The sequence below is a fragment of the Hippocampus comes genome, unplaced genomic scaffold (assembly GCF_001891065.2).
Source record: "Hippocampus comes isolate QL1 unplaced genomic scaffold, H_comes_QL1_v1.1 scaffold85, whole genome shotgun sequence".
NCBI lineage: Eukaryota > Metazoa > Chordata > Actinopteri > Syngnathiformes > Syngnathidae > Hippocampus > Hippocampus comes.
In genome coordinates this window covers 51993-78658 of record NW_017805540.1, presented here as the reverse complement: position 1 = coordinate 78658, position 26666 = coordinate 51993, and the positions used below count along the sequence as shown (strand labels likewise).

Genomic DNA, 26666 nt, shown 5'->3' with positions numbered 1-26666 from the left:
CACACACACACACACACACACACACACACACACGCGCGCGCGCACACACACACACACATACATACACACAAAAACACACGGATGATCAGACGCTGAGTGACAATGTCGACATCTCGGTGCTGCATCCTAAAATTACAAGTCAATGGAAATACGTACATTGAGTGCTGCTTTTAATGTGTGTGTGGGTGTGTAAAAAGGTCCTGAGCATCCAGCAAATGTGTAATTAAATGAATGTGTGCCCACATTTTATTTTTTTATTTTTGATAGATCGGACATTATTATTTGGAGATGAAGTATTTCAAATAAACAAAACAAAAAAACATTTAACACCTGTTTCAGATCATCGGATCATCTGCAAGCTCTGCAGAAGCCGGATAATGATCGTGATCACTTGAATCAGATGTGTTGGAGGAGATCTTGAGAACCGGTCTTGGGCCCCCACTAAATTAATTTCTGCATTTTAATTTGCCAATTTTGGGTGGGGGTGGACTACCGAAACCAATGCAACAAATACTTTATACTACTGGACCAAATGTAAATGCCCAGTGGGCAGATAAAATACAGTGGGGCACACACACACCATTCATTTGCAGTCTGGACGCAGAGGCGTGAACATCTCCAGCGTCTCTTTCCCCTCCCCCCAAAAAGCGAGATTTGTATCTTATCGCTTTCTTGAAATGTAGTTGCCCACCTCTATGGTTGCATTAGCTATTGGTGGATCTGCAAAATTCATTTGCAGTCTGGACGCTGAGGAGTGTAAACATTTCCCGCTTTAGAGTCTCAGTGTCTACAGAAGTCTCCAAAAAGACACTACATTTTTTTGAATGGGTGGATTGGAGTGGTGGCTTTGCGCCATTCATTTGCAGCCTGGATGCCAAGGGGGTAAACATCACCTGCTCTGAAAGAAGTCTGAGTCTTCAATGACACCATAAAAAGCCACTAAGTGTTTTACTAGTAGAACGGAAAATAAAATTAGCAAGTAGTGCGTGACAAAGAAAAACACATTCATGCCATCGTTCATAAGAACAGCACGGAACAATAATTCCCTGTCAAATAATCTACAGAGATGGGCATTCCGTCCCTGGGACGGAATGGTCCGTCCATCTGTCCCGGACGGACGCCCATTTTGGGGTTGGAGGATGAGAAGGTTTTTTTTCCAAACGGACGCACTAAGCAAGGATGGAAGTGGGTTTTTATCCGGCCCTTTATTCGTCCCTAACCGGGTTAAGTATGTGGTGTCAGGAGGCAAAATTAGGCCAGAGTGTAGCCAACCACTAGATTTTCATTTCAGGCTATGAACAGGACAACACGAGTTTGCGTGACTCACTTAGTCGCTTTTACAGAACCTTCCTTTTTCATCTCAACGTGTTTTTAGAGCAACACTGCCACCTAGTGTACAGTCAGAGAACATAAAGTATCGACAGACTCCCATTTCACAAAGGATCAATCCAGCCAGTAAAGAAAGCTGGCTGTGCTGTATGTCTCTCGGTGCCTGACCACCAAGACCCCCCCGGCAGCGTTTTAAAATGACGAGGGCGATGACGGGAGGGTATCCAGACTGAGGACGGACCGGCAAAATAGGGTAAAGTGCCCATCTCTGATAATCTACAAGCACAAAAGTGCATTTCTTACCGTTCTGACATTTCTAAATGAACACTGTCAGACCATTTTAGCAACAATACAAGTCCTACAAGAGATGCTAATCTTCTTCATGGCAGTTTACCGTCCCATGAAATGTCTTCAACTACGAAGAAGAGGTTGTGGGGCATAAATCAAGAGTTTACAGCAGAAGTCAACAACGTTTGGGTGAGATGGGCAAAAGCGATATAGTTGAGAGCTTTCACGGACATATGGAATTTGAGCGGGAATGGGATTGGACAAGGATGGAAGCTTTTCGGACGGTCAGCCTACCTCACTGCTGCAAGCCCTCAGCCTAGAAGAGAACATGCCTTTATCCCAAGACAAACGCTCACAGACATGGATCGTGCCCTCGCAATACAACGGTCCAGGTGGACCAAGGAGACTGAGAGATGGCTAAAGGGTGTAAGGCATAATACATCACGTGTTAACACCCACATGGAGCTCGGGACCAAATTTGGCTTTTACACAGCACAGAAATCTGACAGTCACTTCAGTGAGAGGTGGAAAGTTTCTCACGGGCTCAGCAGGCCCAACATTGGTGACTTGCAGGCAGGTACGTACACACCAAGAATGGCTACATACAGTGTTCCCCGCTATATCGCAGAAATAGGCGGTTTGAAGCGACTTTTTTTTAGGGGTCTTTACAGTTTACAATGTGGTTAAAAAAGTGAGTTTCAAGAAGTTGAAATATTTTGAAAGCATGTGAGAGGGACGGAACACCCCCCCCCTCCCCCGATATGCTCAATATAAGCAGATTTTCCCCATATGTGGGTGGGTCTGAAAAATAGCCCCCGCGATGTAGCGGGGGTAACTGCATTGAGGGAGTTGCGGAGGGCAAAGTTCTGCTGTTTCCTTACATACCTGATTCAGTTCTTTGGCCTGGGGGGTCCCTGCCGCCCCTTTCTCCCGTTCGGCCACATTGCCGCCTTGTCCCGCGGAGGGCAACGTTGTGCCGTCCTGCCGGTCCCCGGAGAGCTCCAACTCCAAGAGGTTCAGAGGAGAACTGCAGCGGGACTGGAACAGCGGCGGCGAAGCGGACTGTGGCGTGGAGGCACGAGACTGGCCCGCCACCACCGGGACCTTGGGAACTTCTGAAGTGGCCGGGGGGAAGTAGAACGACGGCGCCACGTAGCCCATTTGAGGGGTAAAGGGGCTCTGAGGGTTGAACGGGGCAGGAGTCATTATGGTCGCTTGTCCCGGAAAGGCGGGCTGGGCGTAAGGTTGGGCTTGGATGGGGAAAGCATCAGTCCCCAGCTGGTACGCCGGCTGCGGAGGTCCGGGACCCAAGGCTGGGTAAAGGTAATTCGGCAGCACAAGAGCCATGATGGGAGCCACCATCGGTGCTGTGTAGGGCGAATGAGGGACTCCTGGTGGGCAGGGAGGAGCCCCTTGTTTGTCACCGAAACATTGCAGAGGGGTGTTCACGTGGGGCGCAACAGAAGCGTCTCTGGGGAAAACCTGGAGGGGGTACCCTGGGTAGGCTACGGGCAACATGGACTGCGACGTGTCGGAAACGGACCAGGATGTGGGGTTGAGGGCTTGGTTCAGCGGGGGACCTCGCGGCTGCTGGTGCCTCGGATAAGACGCGGTGCTGTCCGAGGACTCGGTCTGCTTGGCTCGCTTGGATTTGGTCTTTCTGTTGCGCGCGCTGCGCCGCGCCGCGTTGTGCTCAGACCCCAGGCCGTTTTGCTTCCTATGCTGGGCGGCTTGTGCACCTGGGAGGAAGGAAATCAACAGCCCGTCAAGTTTTTTTTTTGAACTATAAATGCTCATACGTCAGCTCATTGAGTGATGCTTGATTTTTTTTTCATTTTTGTTACCATCAGTGTTTTTCTCTCTCTGCCGCTCCAGGTACTGCGAACAGTTGGCCTTGAGGGCAGTGAGCCTGCGCAATTCCTTGAAGCGAATCAGGAAGCTCTGCTCTTCCTTCTGCGTGTGGGCTGCCAAAACCTGCTTGGTCAAACCCAGTTTCCTGTACGACTCCCTTTCTTGGCCCCGAGGCGAAACACCCCAAGATGGAGGCGCCTGTGCCGGGTTGTGGCTGCATTCTGCCACTTCACCCGCCCCTGACACATCCTCTGTGATCTCTATGGATGACAGAGGACCGATAACGCTTAGGGAATCCAGATAAAATCCAAAGAAATTAGCTGATTGAGTTAGCACGCACAATCATAGCAGACTGGAAGACAGTGGAAAGAATGTTGGACACAAAACTCGACCACAACTTACGCATGCACACACTCAGAGAGACAAGAGAGAAATCTGGAGGAAGCACAAATGCATCACGTTGATCCTGTGATCAGAATATCTGCCGGACGTCATATCGTACTCAATGTAAAAATAGATCTATATTTTTTTCTTCTTTCATCTTTATGACCCTTACTCCTTGGTTTTGATCACATCATCAACATGCAAATGTGCAGTAAAGAGTAACATAAAATGCAGATGCATTTACAGTGCTGTGAAAAAAAGATCATCTCCTCGCTTTTCTCGTTTTTTTGCATATTTCTCTCACAGGAGCCGTGTCGAAAATGTCCTCTTGACAAAGATGAGAATGCCCATTGATTATTATTATTATTATTATCTTTTTAAGAACCATTAAAGTGGCGCCTTAGGTTAAAGTGACCTGTGTTGCTCCACTGATTTTGGTGGCAGTGAACTCAATTTGGAAATGAACAAAAACAGGCTTGAAACGGTTTATTGCCGCTCCCGCTTGAAGTATGCTATCAAGCTAAACATAAAACAAAGCGCATCGCATGTTGTGCTCACAGTGAATTAAAACCAAAAAAAAAAAAAAAAGCTAAATACCATAGATGGGCTAACAAATAGCATTGGTGTCAATGTTTTTTAACATTCACAGTCACAGATAAACTGCCCTCTATAATTTTTGGCAAGTGCATTTATTCAGTGGAAAACAATCCCATATGAATAAAGAATTATTTTACATCGATCATGCGTGCCATAATTATTTGCAGCCCCAATAATACTTTGCACTAGCCCCTTTGCCAACAAAACAACACCTACAATTTTCAAAGTGGGAGTCTGCTTCTGCAATAAGAAGTGAATTTATTATAAGTCTTTTAGCACTTCTTAACCAGAGGTGGTAATAATTATGGAGGGATCTTGTATTTGGACAGTTTGTGGGGAAACAAGTAAAAATACTCAAGAGGCATACGTTCTTTATCCTCTGCAAAGAAATAATACCGCATTACTGCAGATTAATGAGTCGTAGTGACCGTCTCCTCCCCACAGGTGGTCAAGGCACATTCCAGGAAGGAGCAGAACAATGCCCATTAAAAGGAGAAAAACAATTAAATTTGATGTTTTATATATTACAGAGGGCTATTTTTAAGATTGGGAATTACATTACAAAGATTTTAGTTGCGTATCTTAGGGAAGCTACATTTCACAGAGGAAAGGTGATTGGAGATTTTTTTTTTATTTTTTTTTGGAGCTGCCAACAAATGAAACTCAAGGCGCCACAGTACGGTAATGAAATAAAAAATTCAGGATATTTGAAATATATAATAACGTAAAATAATTATTACATAATGAATTATTCAAAACTAATTATTCTGATGAAAAAAAAGATTGTATTCTAATTTAAAAATAATGACATGCTAATGTAACACCATTTTATAATGCGTAATGTATTTAATAATAATGAATAATAAAGATGAACTAATCAATTATGAAAGCATAAAAACGCAAGAAGAGAGGAAATATGCATCAAAAGAGAAAAAAACGACAGGAGGCTGATCCTTTTCGCTGCACTGTACCTGATTCTTGCTGAGGTTTCTTGTCCCCAACATGAACTATGGTGCTACTGTAGCTACACTGGCTGGTGATGGACACCACGCTTTCTGGCTTGTTAGGTAAAGGTAGGGGCAGCGAAGTGCCCACTACCGCTCTGGCCGCGTCACTGGACTTTTTATCGGGGTCATCCAAAGTGGAGAGACCGTGCTGATCCTTCAACAAGGCCGGTTCTGCCAAAGAGAACAGAGGACAACAAAAAAAAAAAAAAAAAAAAAAAAAAGAAAAAAATGCTGATATGGGACTGCCGTTTTTGCAGAGTCTGAGAAAAGAAGAATCTAAAGCAGGGATGTCCAAACTTTTGCTCCTCAGGACAACGTACAGGTAAAAAGGAGGGAATGAAGGTGAGGGGGGCGGGGCTTCCACATGTTAAAACCAATTCAAGATGCTTTAGGGTCAACGTATAAACATCAACTCCATCCATTTTGTGTAGCAAACGTGAACATGTTTAAAGAAAAACTCAATCTTAGTTTGGTGTACGAGGTGAAAAAGCAAAGATTTTTTTTTTTTTTTTGGTGTCATATTCCTTCGAAATGCATTTTGCCACTTGCTGCGACTGAAAATGACATCACATGTGCTCAGGGTTCGGGTAACGATCAATCGCGGCTCAGTTTGCGAGCTTCACATGACTGCGATCGGTCATTACCTGAGCCCCGGGCACGCGTGATGTCATTTCCAGGCCCCCGGGCCACAGTTTGGACACCCTTGCTTTTAAAGTAAGGCTGTGAAGGCCTTTAAAAAAATGACTTTTTAATACATTGGCATTGTTTACTCTTCGACTGAAAATGACATCACATGTGCTCAGGGTTCGGGTAACGATCAATCGCGGCTCAGTTTGCGAGCTTCACATGACTGCGATCGGTCATTACCTGAGCCCCGGGCACGCGTGACGTCATTTCCAGGCCCCCGGGCCACAGTTTGGACACCCTTGCTTTTAAAGTAAGGCTGTGAAGGCCTTTAAAAAATGACTTTTTCATACATTGGTATTGTTTACTCTGAATTTTTATGGAGGTAACGTAGTGGGACATACCTTGAGAAGCCTGGACTGTGGCGCCGACTTTGTGTTTGTCCTCGTCAGAGGACGTGGTGTTACAGGAGGATTGACATTTCCTCTTCAGAGCGAAGGGAACATTGCAATTCTCCAAGTACCTGCAGTTTGATTGATCATAATAATTAGAAAAGAACCGATATACTATCGGCACCAGAATGGATATATCAATAGTTGTCATCTGCTGTTCGTACCTGATAACACCGTCTAGACAGCTGATCTGCTGGTAGGAGTAGACCGTCTGGTCATTGAGTGGCATCTCCTCGTGGGATGAGGATCGGTTCTCCTCCATCGGGGGGGCGCTCTCCTTCCAGCTGAGTAAGGCCGACAAGTCCTTGGGCCTCACCACTGCCGGGTTCTTCTGAGCAGACTCGACTAAAGTGAGGGAGTTAAGGGGTGAACGCAAGGCAGGATCGGTCCAAATAGAACAGGTCGGGATTCTCGACTTACTGCTATTGATTTTCTTGCACTGTTCCTGGTGCTTCTGGAGATGAATTCCTTTACAGATTTCCTGGAAGGTTCGCTACCAAAAGAAGGAAAAAAGAAAAGTTAGTCGTTTTGGTCCACATTATTTTAAGTGTTCCAAGAGAGAGTGGCATTAAATTTCTCAACTTGTGATCAAAACTATTGCGTATAGCTGCCGAAAGATGGCACCAATGCAATTAGGATGACATAACTTGTTAATTTTGATTGCATCCTTCTTAAAATACAAACCAAACTATTAATGTTGCACTTTCATGAAAAGATTGCAGCTGATGTTTCATTTAAAATGTTACCATACCTTGCCCAATGTGAAACCAACAAGACCTTAATCCTGTTCCCAGTTGGGTCCACTGTGTAAAATGGACATAAACTCACCGGCCGGGCTTTGCTGCTCACTTCTTCCTCCTCATCGTCCTCTTGGTGGAACTTGGTGCCATTGTTGAGGCTCTCGCTAGAGGAGGTCATGCCCAGGAGGTGGTCGGTGCTGTTCAGACTCCTGTAGCCACTGGACCCACTGTTATGAACCGGCTGAAGGACAGACAGAGCCGTCATAAAACAGAGGACCTCATGTAATGTACAGTAGCTATTTAATTTATTTAGCTTTCCTACAGGACCAGCAAATAATTTACATGTAGAGTGGACCTATCATTGAGACTTGTGGAACACCAGTAGTTTCACCACAATCCCAGGCAATTTTGACATTCAGGTTGTGCTTGTTGTAAAAATGAGAGGACTGAGTAGTCAGCCTTGTGGAACCTCCTTATCGTTTCTCACCTGCAGAAGGAGCCTGTGGATCTGCTCAGTGATCTCCTGGATGTCCGAGTCCATGGTCTTTGACTCGGCTCCAGCAGAGAGCGGGGCCATGAATACATCCTCATTTACAGGGCCCCTGGGGGGGTCCAACAAAACAAAACAAGTTTTATGAAACAGATTACCAGCTACAAATTGGTGACGTATTTTATCAGTGATGGAAAGTAACAAAATACAAATACTTTGTTTATATTATTGGCAAAGAACGTTTGTAACGTTATTTGTTTTCCTTATTCTCAGTATGAGCACTAGGTGAGGAAATAAAACACACACAAGGATCGTACTTCTACCTTGACATCATTGCAATCTTCAAAAGGCAAGAACTCACATTCGTACTTTGTGTCTCCCGATCACAAAGGAGACCTTGCGACTCCAGGGGTTGACATAACTGGACCAGCTGGTATCCAGCATGACGTATTCACCGTTGCGTGCGCAGAATCGGATCGACGAGTGATCGAACGGCTGCCCGGCATACTGGAGGACTGGTTGTGGAGAGGGCAACATATCACGTGACTTTTGGGCAGATTTTACAAGATTATTTTAGTTGATAGATTAAATTAGATTTATTCATAGGTACACTCATACAAATACAGAAACAAACAACCGAGTACAAACAAATACAAAGAGCAGGATGGAGGAGGAATTAAAAACGATATTTTAATCTAATCTAAAGATGGAAAACCCTGAAGATTAAGATGTTGCTTGCCGGTATATGGCAAGTAACCTATAGTTTAATTATGCGACAGTAATATTTGTGCAATTAGTCCAAATTGTAAGAAAATAATTTTTGACAGTGACAAATCATGACATCATGATGACATCTAATATGCACAGCGTGTGAAAGTGTTGCATTCGGTTTTTGGCGAATGTCAAGTACTCACTCTTTCTGTGAATGGCCAGCATGACGGGTCTGTCGTTAGGATGCAAGTGGAGGAGGACCGATGTGCCAATCAGATCCTGGGGGAGGTAACCCAGGAGAGGAACGGCTCTGAAATACACACGCACAGCACATGATGTACACTTAAAACATAATCACAAGCTTCCACGAGACGGGTATCAATGTCTATGAAAGTCAATAATTGTTTGTCTCCATGTGGCAGGGTTTACCAAAGTCACCTGCCACCCAATGAAAACAAAGACTATACAAAATGGATGGATGCGTGAAACAAAATCGGTTTAAGTCAACGTCTGATCAAAGCCAGGAAGAAAATTCCCACCGTTTCCTGTTGAGGTTGAGTGACTGCGAAATAGAATCGGAAAAGATCATGAATGTCCGACTTACCGTTCATCCACATCCTGGAACACGCAACTTGGAGAATGCGTGGTGGTGAAGACGCGCTTATCTGTCGGAATCCGGGGTGCTGTGGAAAACATGGTGACAGTTAACTGCGCAGTAAAACACAGACTTTGATTAGCAACGCTAACCTCTATTAATAATGAATGTTGTTTCGAATTGTTCCATGAATTCATATTCATTCATTCCAAAGAATTTGTCATGTTTCTCTCAGCTGCACTGCTTCCACTGTGTGTGCTGGGATGTTCGATTTTTGCCCAGTCAGATTCCAGTGCTGCCATTTCAATGTAATCTGCCCTTCAGTGGACCACAAGTAAAAAAAAAATGTGTGCACTTCTGTCAAGGTCCTTACCATCATAACCCGAGTGAACCCTCTCGGCCAGGAGGAGGCAGCAGAACTGGTCCTCGGCGTGTGCTGCCACTTGGACTTTCATCAGGTACGGAGTCATTCGGAAGGGGTAGTACTGCAGGTCGCCTTTGCACTCCTTACGTCCACTGGACCAACACGTTAAAAAAAAAAAAAAAAAGGTGGGGGGGAACCAATATGAGCAAAGATCATGCCAAACATCTGCTATTTTTTGTTTGTCATCACTGGTTGTAAACAAGATTTAAAAAAAATAAAATAAAAATCTTGGATTTCTCACGTTAAAAATCTGCGCCGATCGGTACGTGTGGAGCCCAAACAAAAGGATGGCCTTGGCACAGAAAGTTTGGTTGTATGTGTTGTAAGGCTGCAACAAATTATTATTTTTAAAATGAATAAATCTTGAGTGTTTTGTAGATTAATAGATATTTTTTAAACGTGATTTCCATTCTTTAATTATTTATGATTTAGTTCTTGGTTTGGTCAGCAACGTTAGAAAATAGCCCAAAAAAATTGCAATATTGTATTACAGTCTGCATTCATGGAGGACGACAGAAATCTGAGATTATTTACTTCTGAGAAAATGAAATTCTGAGGATTTGGATCATTTTAAGTTAAAAAAAAAAGTTATGTAAACGATGAGATAATAATTGATTAGATAGTCAATCAGCTGTCAATTAACTGTTGCACCTCTAATTTGGTATATGTATCACTGTAGCGTAGCCTGTGAAAAAGACGCATCTCCATTTTAGTCTTTTTTTTTTTTTTAAGTTTTATGTTAACGTGCAGTCGTAGACTTTTCAAATATGGGCACGCGTGTTTTTTTCACAGGACAGCAACGATGGGCAAAGTATCCGATTAGCGGTGACGCGCGTATGATGTCAGAAAGAAAAAAAAAAGAAAAAAAAAAAAAACATGAATAAAAATCACGAGCGGCAGATGGTCCGCTAGCGAGGCCGAGGCGGTGCCCACCCACCTGATACGGCAGAAGAAGGACTTCTCCGGCATGCAGTCAGGCGGCAATGACTCTGCAATGGGAAATGTTTTCATTCAGCAGTAAAACAATAGCGCACAACTGCTTTTGCTCCCTCCGGGGCATGCACTTCGGTTTTCCGGAGTTCCATGAATGCATCGCTCTTTTCTTGGATCGCGGTGAATTAAATGAGAGTTTGGCGGTTGGTCGTTACGAAAAACAAGCAGCGATGGAGGGGCAGCGGGTGTTCTTTCAGTCACTTAAGTGTAGGCCACCAAGATATTGATTGGCTTTTGATTTCTTTAAGCGCAACGGTGACCTAATTTGAGCTTTTAAAATAGAGGAATGGGGCCAAGCCATTTTAGATGAAGGAAACTAGTGAACACGTGTGCATCAAACATGTCACATAGTATATTTTCAAAATGAAATAATTGATGCTCATTTTAAAATTGTATTGTCAAATTTTTTAAAATGAATTAATCAGTTAACTATTTAATCAAAGAAACATGTTACATATAAAGTACATGTAAATTAAATTTTATTTAGCATCAAACATGTCACATAGTATATTTTCAAAATGATCTAATAATTGATGCTCATTTTAAAATTGTATTGTCAATTTTTTTAAAATGAATTAATCAGTTAACTATTTAATCAAAGAAACATGTTACAAGTACATGTAACTTAAATTTTATTTAAAAATAATTTTTTATTATTTTTTAATAAAATAATGCCTACATTTTGTTAATACAAAATTCATACTTAAGTTGCAGTTTTTATAGTGAACTGTAACTGTATTCATCTGTACAATTAAATTTAATAATACATTAATACAACCATGCCACATGTGTTTTTTATGTATATAGTTTTTTTTTTAACAATTAATCAACAAATGAATTAATGATAAAGAAAAATGTGAATCAGTTTGTAGGGATAAGAAACCGTGATGAGAGACGCATCCATGCATCACATTCAAACAGTGTGTGTTTGTGTATGAAGTGCTGCCTCCACGAGTGAAAACGATTCTGTTGTCACTGCCACAATAAAAGCTCTAATCCACCCGTCCCCGCCCGACAATCGTGTCATAAAAACGTGGCTCCTACCAGCCCCACTGCACATGCTCCAAGAGGGCAGGCGGTATGGCGTGGTGAAGCTGTAGAACATGCTGACATCCTGCGGGATCAGGAACTCCACAAACTTGCTGTTGTTGAACACGTCCCTTTTGCAGTTCAGGATGGAGGCAGCCTGGTCGGAGATGTATACGATCTTTCCCGTGATGAGTGACACGGCCACTGCGAAAATGTCCTGCAAATAGGGGACCACAACGATACTAATTCATTCACGTGGATTTTTGCCGCTTCATATTTGATCTTAGCTTAGCAGTTAGCACAGCTTCTCCGTCTTCCTCCTCCTTTCTTTTCTTGCCCAGTGTGCCACATGATTAGTAAGCCATTCCGTGTCCTCCTTTGGTGATCACGATACTTGTCAGAGTTGTGCCATGTTCGCCGCCATAGATGGGAGGATTAGTGACTTTTAAGGAGCAGCTCTGCGATACGTTTAGATGTGCTAGCTTGCTAGCCAGCCAGCTGCAATTCGTTAATTTAGCAGCTAGCATGCATCCCATGATTCCCGGCCAGCCGGGAAAGCAAGGAAGATGGGTGAGTGCTCGACCAAGAGGCGTGTACGGTTGGCAGCTCCGTGGTCAGATGTGCTTGAAGCCATTTTCACAGTGAAGCAGATGCGAAGAGGTCATCAACATGCTTTATCGCGATCGGTCTGCGGAGTCCAAATCGATACCGTCGGCCAAATTTTTACCGTCTGCCGCATATACCGGAGCGTGGAGTATGACGCCACAAACCTGCCATGCCTATCTGTGATTATCGAAGCTAATTTTTGAATGTGAGATAAATAAATTAATAATTCTTAAAAAAAAAATAAAATAAACGAGTGCATCCTCTTGTCAAAACCTGACGAAAATATAAGTCTCCCATGATTCCCGGCCAGCCGGGAAAGCAAGGAAGATGGGTGAGTGCTCGACCAAGAGGCGTGTACGGTTGGCAGCTCCGTGGTCAGATGTGCTTGAAGCCATTTTCACAGTGAAGCAGATGCGAAGAGGTCATCAACATGCTTTATCGCGATCGGTCTGCGGAGTCCAAATCGATACCATAGGCCAAATTTTTACCGTCTGCCGCATATACCGGAGCGTGGAGTATGACGCCACAAACCTGCCATGCCTATCTGTGGCCATTGAAGCTCATTTTTGAATGTGAAATAAATTAATAATTATTAAAGTAAACGAGTGCATCCCCTTGTCAAAACCTGACGAAAATATAAGTAGTGGTGTTTTGACTCAGGGATGGACAGTTACAAAATGTCATCTTTCTTATTTGGACAATAAATCAGCGACTTACATTGTTTTTGAGGGTGTATTCCGACATAATGCTGTCTATCTCGTCAATGGTGTACGAAGATACATCCAGGCCGGAAGGTTGACTGTCATTGGTCATCAGCAACTGGTAATACTCCTCATTGGCTGCAAACAAAATTAAACATTGACAGTAAGTCTGATAGACTTGGAGGACAATGAAATGCTTTATATATTTAAAAACCAAAAAAAAAATAAATAAATAAAAAAGGGCTTCCAAACCAACCTTTCCCTATTGCCTGTTGTAAATGTTGTTCCAAATGTTTGTTAGAGAACAGCAAGTTTTGCAAAAGGTAGTCAACTTGCGGTGGAACAAAAAATAAATAAAAATAAAAACTATTTGAATAGGAAAATTGGTTTTGACTTCAAAGATATTGGGGAAATATGGCTTTGAAGGACATGCCACACTGAATCCAATCAAACGGAATCATTTCACTTTTGAAAAAAAACGTCCTTGAATTGTATCACACCGCATGTATCAAGATATAGATATATATACATAGCTATATCTTGAATCTTCTTTTCTTGGAGCGATGGACGCCACTAAATGAAACCTGGAACAGTTGGACATGTGCATCCAAAGTTTTGGATGTCTAAATAAGTCCACCAGTAAAAGTTATTGTGCATTTTTAAATCATAGAGAAAGTCCAGTTGAAAAGATGAAATCTGAAAAAAGATTCAGTGGCCTTTACCTTCCACCTGCTTGACGCAGCGCAGAGCGTACTTGAGCGTGTTCAACGTGGAGGAATTGCTGCCTTGCCTCTTCTCGGCAGGCAGGTACAGCTTCAGCTCTTTCAGGGTCTTCAGCACTTCCTTTTGAGTCTTGGCTTTAGCAGATTCCTGACTACTGCAAGAGGCACAAGGTACATTGCCGGCCGGTCAGATATTTAAAAAAAAAAAAAAGAGTGTCATTTTGGGAAGCTGGTTTACGGTCCTCGGGTTTGCGTACCTGCAACCACTGGTGGAAGGGTTGTCCTGCTCGGAGCTCAGCAAACTGAAGGCATTTGAACTACTGGGGGGAGATGGACTGTGGGAGTTTGAGCTGAAAGGCGGACAGAGAAGGAAAGATAACTTTTATTACCGAGTGATGTTATAAACACGATCATACTATAATACAATACAGCTTTATTGATATAGCGCTTCCACAACAGCTACAGCTGGAACTACAAATGTTTTGTTCCACGGTCTGGCTTGCCAAGGAATAAGGAAAAAAATAAAATCTATTATTTTTAACAGGTTGCAGATCACTTCGGCAAGGATTTCTGTATGAGGGAATAAGCCGGGCCTAAATAAACAGTCGTGACTCTCAAATCATCTCAGTAGAGCTCTGAGAGTAAGTAGTATTCCATGTTCCCCGCTCCAATGATATGCTTTCTCGCACATTCAACTGCATGCACGTATTCGTCTAAATCAGATTTGTCCAATTTTTACTGATCCAAGGTAGAAAAATGGCCCAAAAAGTATACAGAGCGCCAATAAAAATATCATGAAACTTTTTTTTTTTTTAATGGACTGGTTTAATAGGATTTTTCGTGTTTGTGCTTTGGGTATGTGCCTTTTACATTTCTGTGTTTGACTGTTTGTCCTGTTCAATAAATGTCTGAAAGTGCATCGGCATCTGTGGCTCTCCTTGCCCACATTTGAGGGCATTATTGTGCCTTGGTTGCTCCAGTGTTTTGTTTTTGGTTTTTTTCTTTCATATGGCTTGAACGGCACCATACCTGAAGCCAGCTTGCGCTGCCAAGTTTGTTCCACAACACAGAGCAAAAATAAATAAAGAAATAAAATACAAATAAAAGACTGAACAACAGCTTGTCATCTTAAATCATGAATTCTTTGCCTCTCTTTGAATTTTGCCTTGTGTATGAAAGGCGCCGTACAAAGAAACTTGCCTCCAATGAGGATGACACCTCCTCTCACATTAAGCAGCAGATGTTTCTTTCTGTATTCACCCAACAACATGGACGATAATTTCTTTGACATTTTGGTATTTTTCATAATAGCCACCAATCAGCCAGGTGAGGAAAAGCCTCCAGAGGAGCCCTGAAGGTGGCCTTACGTAACAATGAGCAAAAATGGACGCGGTGGATCTTGCAGTTTGCGGTGTGGTTAAGTTTGACCTGAAAAAAGACCCGCCGCTGTTGACGCCTTTTGTGGAAGACGAGTGGGGGGCGGGGAGGAAAAACAAGGGGAATGGGCCACATGTGGCGTTAAGAGAGGCCCTGAGAAAGGATGAGGCGCTCTTCAATTGTCAGCAGCTCCTTGTGGAGATGATTCACCAGCTGGCTCCGCGGGGAAGGCGAAGAATTGGGAGGACGAGTGCAACTTTTAAACATGGCCCACATGAAAAGCCATTCTGGTTACACTCATTGCAATGTAATGGATGTTTGAGTGGGAAATCGAGGACTAGATATGAGATATATAGAGAGATGGATTGATAATGGAGGATAACGAGATCCATCTCGACAACTAGCGAAATGATCTCTGTTGCTCGCTTAATCTACATGTTCTGTACTAAAGGGCTGCAACCAATGATGATTTGAATTCATTAGTTGGTCAATTATATTGGATTTTGTCAATTAATTGATGAATCCGATTTTTGAAAAAAAATTCAATTTCTATCCTTTTATTAAAAAAAAAAAAAAAGAAATTGACAGTGCAGAAAAAGCACAAATTAATGACAGATTGGTTACATTTAAAATACGACATCCAATAAATCTGAATATTGATCCACATATGAGGCGCACCAGATTATAAAGCGCGCTGTCGGCTTTTGAGATAATTTAATGGGCCTTATAGTGCGACATTTTATAAGACACTCACTCGTCAAAATCTAATTAGAAACGCACCACCTGATGAAGTCTAACTGTCGAAATTCAGAACTTGAACTGACACCACTAATAGAAACACTGCAGAGGTTTAACCTGAGTAAAAAGACCGGGAGAGTATGCGTGCGGTGGTTGGCATTAACCCACAAGCCTAATGAGGACCCGGTAAACCCAAAATGGACTCTGAGACGCTGACTCATCACAAGACAGGTGTACTTAAATAGCAGGCTAATCCGAATAAGAATAGAGCAGCATTGCTACAAATTGCAACCTTTGAGCAGAGGAGGGTTTCAAAAATACAATCGCTGGTTTTAGAGTGGACGGGGCCCAATGTGTACTAAGCTTTGACAGGAGGCTAATTGGTCTGCATTGAATCATCGCAGACTTGAGGGCTTTGGTTTCTGTCTGCTTGAATAGTCCCGTGGCTGTGGGAAAAGCATCACATTTAGTTTTCTTTGTAGTTATGAGGGCAAGATATGTGTCCAAATTGGTGAGAGCCAACCACTGGGCCGAAGCGCATTCGTGCGGTGTGGGAAATGATCCAATTTCACTCCATTGGTTTGAGACTAGAAGTTATATTGACAGCAAAAAAAAAAAAAAAAATCTATGTCTGAGTCTTAAGTATGAACGAGTGATGCAAATAACAAAAAAAACAAAAACAAAAAAGCCAACTGACTTAGAAGTGTAATTAACAGATATTAATGTGCACACAAACTTACCTTTGTGGCTGACACGCTCCCTTCTGTGACCAAGCATTAAATAACTGATATTTTGCCAAACAGGCTGACTCGAATGTAAGCTAATTGATCATTTTGACTCAACATTGTCGAATAACAGCCAGACTTTCTATCTTGAGGCGACATAATGCAACTTCTCAGTCAGTTTGTGACCATGACTTAACAGATTTCTTCAACTCATTAAATTGGCAGGAATAAAAGATGCTCAGAGAGACGACTAGTTTCCGCCCAAGAGCGACAGTATGCCTTTTTTTTTTTTTTTTTACAACAAACAAAGAGAATATTTGTGTATGTGTTCAACAAAACCAACCCGATTTTGCAAAATGACTTGAAATACAGGATGATACAATGACCTAAATAGATTGTAAAGAAGGCTTGGGAGGAAAAAGGGTCAGATTTCGGTCATTATATTATTTTCAGTTAAAAAAAAAAAAAAATGTATTTGCCAATTAAATTCATTTTAACATCGGAGCCCTTCTTCAATATTTCCTGGCCTCCCAAGGTTCCGATTTGGAGGTGTGCTGTACACTCTCATCAACTTTCCTTTTGATGGATGCTTCACAGGTTCTTAATAGGGTTAAGGTCAGGGTATGCTGGTGTGGCCGGAAGATGTTTTTCTTTGCGTCATCTTGCAGGACAATTATTCTCCCGAAGAAGGCGCAGTTTTCACAGCACGGCAGAAAATGCTGAATGAGAACCACTGGATATTTTGCGGATTAGTTAACAGTGCCAGCGATGTACTTTCCATCACTTTCTTTTTTTTTTTAGAACATCTGATAGCGCAAAATGCTCACCCAGAACTATTAACATCTGGCCGTTACGGTGACTGGCACTAAAACAACCCTACTTAAGCCACTGAGAATAGAGCTGCCTTTGAGAATAGCATCTCAAGTGGACTTGGCAGCAGCAAGTAGGTCAGAGAAGACAGAATAAGCTTAATGCGGCGTCTCTGTTTTAGTCTGGACGACGGTTGAAGATCAGGGCAAGGTGGCTCGACGAAGATGGCTAAGGATTCTTTCTGCTTTTGTGTCGTGTCCTTCACAGTTTTGACGGGTAATTGCCAAACACTACCGAGGGAAATTATCCAATTTTGCTCAATGGTTTAAAAAGGATTATTTACTGTCAATAATGTTTCTTTTTTCCAATCTAGCTATCTATGACAGCTACCTATAGTGAAGGCAGAATACCGGTAATTCCATCCTCTTCCACCTGTTGGCCTCCTTACTACAGAATACAGTCGAACCTCTTTTCAACATACTGTACCCCATTTACAACCTTTTCACACTTATAAGGTTCACATTTCAAAGCCCCGATTTCACGCAATTCATTTTCCATTTGCCGATTTGGCTTCCAACGAACACCTTTATGAGGTCAACTCCATTATGACGCCCAGATTTTTCCCGCAAAATAGTGGCAAGGCCTTCGTTCCGATGAACCGTGGGAAGCTAGCTGCCGCCGCGACCTTGCTTATGAACAAAATGTACAGCGTGGGATTCCCCTCCGTTGCTAGGCAACGCTACTGACCGACTCGGTACATTGTTGTACATCGGGAGGCAGGGCGCAGCCCTGAGCACATAAGGAAATCTCGCCATCTGCGAAGGCTGAAATTGTCTCTCGCTTTTGAAAGGGAGTCTCCCAGAAGAAGCTCAGCCAACACTACGAATTGGCAAAGTCAACGATTTCGGCAATCATCCGTCATGGCAACAAAAATCACGGTAGAGTTCAAAGCCAAAAGATTGAAAGATGATCGTTAACGGTTTCGGGGCGTGGCATATACTGAACTGGAGAACCAGAAGAGGGTCGACTGTAATTATTTATTGCCCAGCTAAACAGGCCCAGATTTCACTGAAGATGTCAACTTGTGAATAAATTGAGAGATCTTTTTTTTGTAGGGCTTCCAAAGTATACTTTGATGATATACATGATTGTGGTTATATTTTACTGTGACATTTTTCAATAGCTCATGGGAGCAATTCTAAATTCTTAACAGGAAAAAAAAAAACTCAGACGAATTGCTTCAAAGCCAGACGCATGACATCGTATTTTGTCCGAGAGTTCATTGAGCAGCTCGCTGAAATGACAAAAGACTCCCCTCTCCTCTTCGAAGCTCATTCCTGTCTCTCCCTGGGGAACGATCAGAACTTCCTACCTTTGACACAATGTTGTGTTCAAGCTCACGATGTACAAATAAACTCTCACCCTGGACAGGAATTTTTTCATTGTCGTGAGGAGGGCTGAGCCATGAAGTAAGGCTGGCTGTCCCCCTTTGCCTGATATTGTACTGCTTGTACTGCTTGCCTGTTTGTACAATACAATGCACTTTTATTCAAATAGCGCCCCCACGACAGCAGCAGCTGTAACAAAGCGCTTCACAGAACATTTCACATCAAATGACAACAGACCCAACTAAACAAATCTTGTATTCCTGTAAATTGAAAGCCATGATATAAAGTTTGTGTTCTGACGTATCAAGACTGAATGGCAGAATTGTTAAAAGCTGCCTTTGAGGAGGGATAACACAAAATTGCCTGATTCTTTCATTAGTGAATTAGATATAAATGCTGCCATGGCTTAAACGTTTTTTTTTTCAATGCAGTATAAGGCATTTGTTAAATACAGTTCAGTTGTATTTAACACTAACAGCACATTATCATATTAGCTGCCCAAAGACTGCTGGGATAGGAGGCTCCAGCACGCCCCGCGACCCTTGGGAGGATAAAGTGGATCAGACAATGGATGGGTGGATGGAAAACAGTTTAAGTCATTAGGTAGAGTTTTAATTTAATGTTTTTGTTGTTGTTGTTGTTACAGTGGCTAACAGTGCTGCATGATGTAGGATTTTGGAGGAGGGAATGGGGGGTGGGGGCTGGGGTAGAATATCAATGCGACCATTAGGCCAATTATTGACAAATCACCCAAATGTAAATACCAAATATAATTTTAGGGAAGTAAAAGCTGATTTGTTTCAGATGAACACTTTGCCTTACTGTATTTTAATGATGGTCAATGGTGGTGGTTACTGGACATGTTAAGTATTTTCCAAAGGTGGTAATCGGTGGAAAAAGTCTGAGAAGTATGATACTACGCCTATTTTGTACCACTCCCTGTTTGGACATCAAAATGTTCCAGTGAGAGGCGAGGCAGACAGCTAAGCGCACTAAAACGCAAGAACGTGCATCAGGGTTCAATCCGCCCGGCGACAAACTCAAACAAACAATGCGTCGCCATGGTGATAAGCGCCAAGTTAAAAAAGGCATGACACAGCCCCTCTGATGTTGGCATAAAGCCAAGTGGCTGGTTTGCCGGCTGACATCATCGGGCCAGATTTCCCACTGGGAGCAACCATCGTTTTTAAAAAAAAAAAAATTCCCAGCAATCCAGATGAATTCCGACTGCCTCCTGTCAGCAGTGAATCACAGCTGCGCTCGTTTTGACGTCACGCTGCAGATGCATTTCGGACGTTTTATGGACTTTTGGAAATATCCCGCACATATTCCATCGGTACTGAAAGTATATTTAGTTGAGTCGTCACTCAAATTACATGTTGTGAACTTACAGAGCACACATTCTGCCCAGTTTGTATGAAAATGATGATGGTGGAAGTTGTGAGCCGTGCAGAACGTGAAATGATGATTTCTTTTCATTTACAGTGGTACCTCTACTTACGAACGTCTCTTCATACGAAATTTTCAAGTTACGAAAAGCGTCAACAGGGAAATATTGCCTCTTGTTACGTAAGAAATTGCAAGATACGAAAGGTAAAAATACAGTATGGGCTGCCACTCGCAGCTCTGAGTTTCCTAAACACAACATACTTAGAGCTGCTCTGCCATTGGCTATTACCGAGCATCTTCCTGGCATCCCATTGGCTAAGAGGAACCTCTACCGTATGTGTCTGTGCAGCGTCCTCGTCATTCGAGGACGCCACGAGGCGTTCCGATACTTTTACGTAAATATGAATCACCCAGAAAAAGTGTTCACCAGTCGGGCGATTGTTCACGATGCTGATGTTTACCTTGGACATTTTCGAAGGATTGTTAAAAGCCGACAAGAGCAAACGTCCTTGGATCAGTTCTTTACCAAAAGTTAAATGACCATCATTTGTATTCTTTATCCATTGTTTTTTTACATTATGCACAGCTCTCATTTATTGTGCAATAACCTAATTGCAACATGTATTTGTTCCATATTTTGATGCATTTTTATGCTTGAGGAAACATTTTTGTCAGAATTTTGGGGGGGCTTGGAACGGATTAGCGCATTTACATGGAAAACGTGTCTCTACTTACAAAATGTTCTAGTTAAGAAGTTTCTTCCGGAACCAAGTAATTTCCTAAGTGGTGGTACCAGTGTATTTCTGATTTTTCAAGGCAAAACCTGTTTTGAAGTAAAACCAGTCTTGATTGACTGACCTTCTCTATGGATGTCACTGCGCATTAGATGCCTGAAATTAATTTCGTTCAAATAGGGGTAGTGAGGTCAGAAATCTTCCCAAGTCAACTATTCCTGTTCTACCAGCAAATGATGTTGCTTAAATGTTGCATTGTTCTCCTCGCCTTTAAATGGAAACATCCCTCAATAAATACCTCTTGTTGCTTCCAGAAGACTCCAACAAAGCGGAATCTTTGCTGTTACTGTTGGAGCTGCCCGTCGACTCGTGACCGTTGCTCTCGTGGCCATGGCTCTCGTTGCCGTGGCTCTCGTTGCCGTGCGACTCGGTCCCGCTGCCGCAGGACCCGCTGCTCTTCATCTCCACGTCCTCCTCCGGACGCGAGAGGGAACGAGAACTCTTGCGAAGTTTGCGCGGCCCGGCAGAAGGGGCGTCATGGCCGCTGCTGTCGCTGCCCTCCGACGGCAGGCCGAGCTCGGGCCCGCCTTGGCTGTAGCTGCTCATCCGTTGCAGCTGCGCCATGGAGCCGCAGCCAGAGGCCCCCCTCGGCACGGAGCCGCACGATGTGGATGCTCGGCAGCTCGAAGCGCCATCTTGGTCCTTCGGTACCGAAAAGCAATAGTGCTTGGAATCTGAATCTTCTGACATCAGGAGGATGAGCTGACTTCTGATCGTTGGTGTTGAAGTTGTGTAGAGAGACCGCAATCACCCCATCGTCAGTGAAGGTGACCGAGGGATGGAACAGGACTGATCTGCAAAGAAAAGAATGAAAATTTTATGAAACCCATAGCGCTTAAATCTCTTGGCACATCGCGAGACATGACGTCTGCGAGACAGAAGCTGATTACTACCGTTTAAGAACTAGCCGACATTGTTTAAAGCAGCACAAGAAGCATTTACGTTATCTACGGTCCTGTATAAAGTTACCGGTACACTTTGGGTTTTTTTTTTTTTTCTTCCTAAAATTGCCAAATTAAAATATTTTTACGAATTTATCACTTTAATTTGTTGTAAATGACAAACGACATATTGTCACGTCTCGTCGCTATCAGGCAGAAATCTTGCATGTCCAAATATGGTCAATTCCATTTTTTTTTTTCCCCCATTCGTTCGTTACTATCGTCCCCCACATTGTCTTGTGAATTTTAAGCATTTTTAACCACTTGAAAAGTGTTGAAAACAGCATGACAAGAAATCTGTTACCACTCTTAAATGCTCAACTATTGTAAAAGTCTACCTCTTCGCTTACTCCGCTGGCATCTAATAAATCACATCTGTGCCCCTGCATTTGATCATAATCAATTTTATGATAGAGAACAAGTTTTGATCAGAGGTCGAGGAAAAATTGGCCGGGGGGATTTGAGTTTAACGCCTTTACATTAGATTGCACGGGCCTGTCTAATGTGGCATGCCTCAATAAACAACCCTGAACTTAGCCATGTGTGGATCTCAAACACAAACATCCCATTTTATAGACATGAAAAGCTCAACAAATGGCAGAGTTCATCTTCTGACCTGGAAAATAAAAACACTCTGCAGGTGCTTCTCTGATCTACAGTGAAAAGGTGAGCAGGTTCAAGCTGTGTTGCCTTTTAAAAGAAAGGCTGTGCCCCATCTGAGCCCCTCCTGACCCTTTCAAAAGGATCATCTATCACATGAAACACAAAACATTTACTTGAAATCCATGTTAGGTTGCAGCGGCGTGTTGTTGTTGTTTTTTCGTGGCCTTGAAGCACTGAGGCCAGCAAATATGACAAACGTAAAAGAAGATCAAATGGTCTGTTCTACTGTATAACCACACTGTGGATCTTTCCAAGAACATTTTTTTTTGCTACAGGAATGGACACGTTTTGCAATTTTAGTAGTTAAAAAATTTTTTTGCTTCCACTTTAATTAATTAATATGTTTGAAATGATTTCTTTTTAAACATTTACATATGGTGTGGAAAAATAGAACCGCGTCCCTTCTGAGAAACTCATTGATATCTACACAGTGACATTCTGACTTGGCATTTAAATGGACCGTTTTTCCACTTGTGACTAAAGATTAGCTCGGCCCATCTGGGAGGCCAGCTCATTCGTATGCATATTCATTCGGGACTATTAACTAATACCGTCTTCTTGACTTGTTCCGTCCTGCTGAGGAGATGCAAGCAGAGAGTCTTTAGTTCATTGAACCCGGTACACGGTCTAGGCACTCTGTGCCGGATGTAGCAAAGCAGCCCCAGGAAACAACTGAGAGCAAGCCGTCTGACGCCAAGCAGCACAGATCCCTCCTTGATGGTCTTGAGATTTCATTTGACCGAGCATAGATTCAAAATGGAGCCTTCCATGGATTTCACAGTAGACACAGTGTTCTTCATTTTTGCCTTTGAGCCATTTCAGTGATCACCGTGTCTGTTGCTTTTCCTTCATAGAAGCATACCAACAATTTAGCCTGCTACGTGCAAATGACCACAATACGTGACGACACCTCGACAGTAAAGTGCAGTTTAATACAATTCCCGTCAGAGTGCACGATGGCTGGCAGGAAGGACGAGACGAAAAAAAAATGGTCTCCTCCATTGAGAAGGGAACAGAGAGAACTCACCGTAGATGGCTAATTGGATCAAACAAAGCAAATAAAAACAATACGACTCATCCCAGGCCATTTCACTCATTTAAATGTGATCACAAGTTGCTCCAGGCAGTCAAGGGGTGGAAACAGCTTCCCGTGGGAAACGTCTTGAGTGTGCCGATTAACAATCAGTGAGAAATAAATTCTAAAGTGAATGAAGAGTGTTGAGGCTTTATCGGGTGAGGAGAAAAAAAATTCACAAATTTCATTTTGTATGATTTTTTTTTTTTAATCTCAATTTATGTTGATGGAAACTCGATTCTTGTCTATTTTACAAATGCATTCTTGTCAAAACTACAGAGTGTTGTGATTTCTCCTTCTGGTGGTACTCAAGTTGTTTGCTTGACCTACATCTACAGTATGCTCAATGACATCCTAGATGGACCTAATGGATCAGATGCACACTGCCCCACGTACATGCACACCGGGACCACGTAACGCTTCATCCTTTATCCCTCAGTGGCTAAAAAAAGGGACAGGTCACATCATGACAAAAACAGAGCTCGGTGGAAAGGGAGACACCGATATAACAGGACAACTTTAAAGTCCCCTTCTTATTGAGACAAGATGAAAATACACTGCCCTTGAAACTGCTCTGATTGCTGTATCCAAGCAACCTGTGAATCACCACAGCTTGAGGTTTTCCTACTTCTAATTCTTCACCCTGTGCTCTCAATTCAGTTTCTGGCAAAACCAAAGCAAGAGGCATAATTGCATTTCTATCATCTCCATCTGTTCAAGCCACAAAAACTACTTATTGTATCGTGATTGATTATTACACCAAGTGTTCAGTAGCACATGCGTTGTTAAAAGTCGATTTATCCCAAGTAAGATTTCATCCACAATTTAATGTAGGAACTCCCTCACAGACAGCATCTTTCAGTTTCGTCTACAGATGGTCCTTAAGATTTAGATCTGAGGCCTCCTTAGATTAATCTAATGTTTAATTCCAAGGCCATTGTTAGCTGTGGTGTTGTAACTGTAAGGTGACTGTTAACAGACCAAGCTTTCTGACACCGGACAGCACATTACACTCCAGAATGCCCCGACAGTCTTGGGATTTGACACGCTGTGTCAGAGGTACTGTAGTAAAGCAGCGCCAGAACATTTCGAATCTTCTGCGTTCTGATACCAAACACTGAATAGTCCCTTACACAGTTTCAAGACACCCAGTGCCAGAGGTAGCAAAGCAGCCTTGGGACACAGCCAAGACAGCCCATTTTACTCCAAGTTGCCAACACATTCTTCTGATGTCATTGCACCTTGCATGGCTTAAGATACCAGATGTAGCAAAGCAGCCTTAGAAACCAAACAGCACATTTATCTCCAGAATGTCAGAAGATTACACTCTACTTAAGATACCAGATGTAGCAAAGCAGCCTTAGAAAACATACAGATTACACTCTTCAAGCACAGATTCAAGACACCCTGTTTCGGATTCACCAAAGCAGCCCCAACATTACAGAGAGAAAATTTTGTTTGCGCCAGACAGCAGGTTTTATTTGAGAATGACTGAAGAATCCACTGCACCCAACAAAGACCCAGGAATAGCAAAGCAGCTCCGAGACATAACTGAACCCAAGCTTTTGAACAACAGACAGCACATTTTGCCCAAAAATATCTAGATATTGTTGCACGGAGATGGGAAAACATGCAGGAAATCGGCCCTCCAGGACTGGAGTTTGAGCCCCCTCCCTGTTAAACAGGTTCAAATCACCTCTCACACTTTATAAGTAGCTACAGTTGTTTTGTGCTTGATTTTTGGCTCTCCTGTCTATCCACGGTATCAAAAAGTACAAACCATTGGCCCTTAAAGTGTAAAGGAGACAAAGAGACATTATTTTACCATTGTTATATGCTGTATGTAATATGACAGTATTCTGTATATATTTTTTTTTGATTGAAAAAGCACACCTTGAGTGTTTGTCTAGCCTGGATTGTGAGTCAGGTAAACTGAAATAGTCGACTCGTAAATATATCCATTTTTTTTTAACTAGAGGAGCAGGCATTCCGAGCATCATTCACTAATCGCTACTGCATGACAAACTCCACCGACATGTGCTGCACTGCACTCTTTATGTAAGGTGCTGCGTTTCACTTTTTATGCAACGCCAAGTCAAGTACGAACGCGATGTGATTCTTTTTTTTTTTTTGCCTCTTCCCCTGAAAGTAGTTTCGTTTTTCACGAATAAACGCACACACCGTTGACATTGGCAACATTAAACAAAGTTAACATTTTGACGTGAAAGCACAGCCGCCGAGTCAGCTGATCCAGTAGTCCACTGACACAGTTATGCAACTTAGACAACTGTCATCTTTTTTAGAGTATGGTTATTGCGTATGAAGAGCTCCACGTACCGTCAACAACAAATGAGCCCGGTCCTCGTGTAGACGCTGAACTAAAATTTTGAATCCAAAAGTTGCACGTAGATATCGTTCTATACTGCTCGTGACACAGTTCCTTTCTCGGTCAGATTTGTACGCGCACTGCGTGGTGGAGCTCCAGCGAAGGTAGTGACCTCATTCAGTGCAACTCCTCCTCTTTCGTTTTTATTGGCTGCCACGGCTGTCAGTCTTACCCTCGGAGCGTTTCCAGCCAAGTGGCGTCATTTTTCCGGGTAAGGAGGCGTTCATGGGGACGACGCTTTACTTTCATGATTGGCCCGTGCAGCTGTCACTTTTTTTATATAACACGTCACCGGTTGCACGTGGGGAAAATAGTTGGCGGGAGGCGTGGCCAGGAAGGTGTGGCCAATCAGGAGGGAGCAGCAGTTGGTGAATGAAGCGCCTGGGATGGCTGTTGTATAAACGGTTATACAAGGCTGCGTCAGGGCGACTGTTCGGAGCCCTCCACATGACATTAAGAAAAACTTGTGCACACGCTGTAACTTTTATGTACGCACGAGAACTACTTTGTGGCCACGGAATGCTACTTCGTGCGCATGGACTACTACAGAGAAAGTGCTCACGAAGTAGTTGTTCGTGTGCGTGAAGTAGCCGTGGCCCATTACATAAATAAAATACTCGAACGCACCTTTCAAAGTTGACTTGGAGGCCGGGATCGATTTTATTGTTCTGCAAATGCAATGATCTGTGAGATATCATGATTATCGGAGGATGTACAGTATACGAAATGAAAACTTTTTGTCATAATATCACTAATAAATCTTGGAATTAAAAAAAAAAAAACGTCAGATGCAAAAATTTGTGGGATTTTAAAGTCTCTGATTATTTAAGTGAGAAG

At 42.8% G+C, this 26666-nt stretch overlaps 1 protein-coding gene across 6 annotated transcripts in view; it reads right to left on the bottom strand.

Moving 5' to 3' along the window:
- per2 (period circadian clock 2) overlaps positions 1-25938 on the bottom strand; it is a 48161-nt gene extending 22223 nt beyond the window's left edge. Inside the window, exons 1-19 of one of the 6 annotated variants that reach the window (XM_019878983.1) lie at positions 25781-25935; positions 21003-21558; positions 13801-13893; positions 13544-13698; positions 12838-12959; positions 11530-11731; positions 10430-10481; positions 9442-9584; positions 9078-9156; positions 8677-8783; positions 8124-8277; positions 7760-7874; positions 7361-7513; positions 6953-7025; positions 6697-6877; positions 6485-6603; positions 5421-5627; positions 3462-3728; positions 2793-3356 (exon numbers count right to left, since the gene is read on the bottom strand). In XM_019878983.1, the coding sequence (XP_019734542.1) occupies positions 2793-3356; positions 3462-3728; positions 5421-5627; positions 6485-6603; positions 6697-6877; positions 6953-7025; positions 7361-7513; positions 7760-7874; positions 8124-8277; positions 8677-8783; positions 9078-9156; positions 9442-9584; positions 10430-10481; positions 11530-11731; positions 12838-12959; positions 13544-13698; positions 13801-13893; positions 21003-21454 (3238 nt within the window). In that variant the 5' untranslated portion in view covers positions 21455-21558; positions 25781-25935. Of the gene's footprint in view, positions 1-1758; positions 2035-2502; positions 3357-3461; positions 3729-5420; positions 5628-6484; positions 6604-6696; positions 7026-7360; positions 7514-7759; positions 7875-8123; positions 8278-8676; positions 8784-9077; positions 9157-9441; positions 9585-10429; positions 10482-11529; positions 11732-12837; positions 12960-13543; positions 13699-13800; positions 13894-21002; positions 21559-25780 lie in introns of those variants that run through there. The other 5 variants (XM_019878987.1, XM_019878981.1, XM_019878984.1 and 2 more) reach the window with 5 other exon arrangements.
- Between the last annotated feature and the right edge of the window lie 728 nt (positions 25939-26666).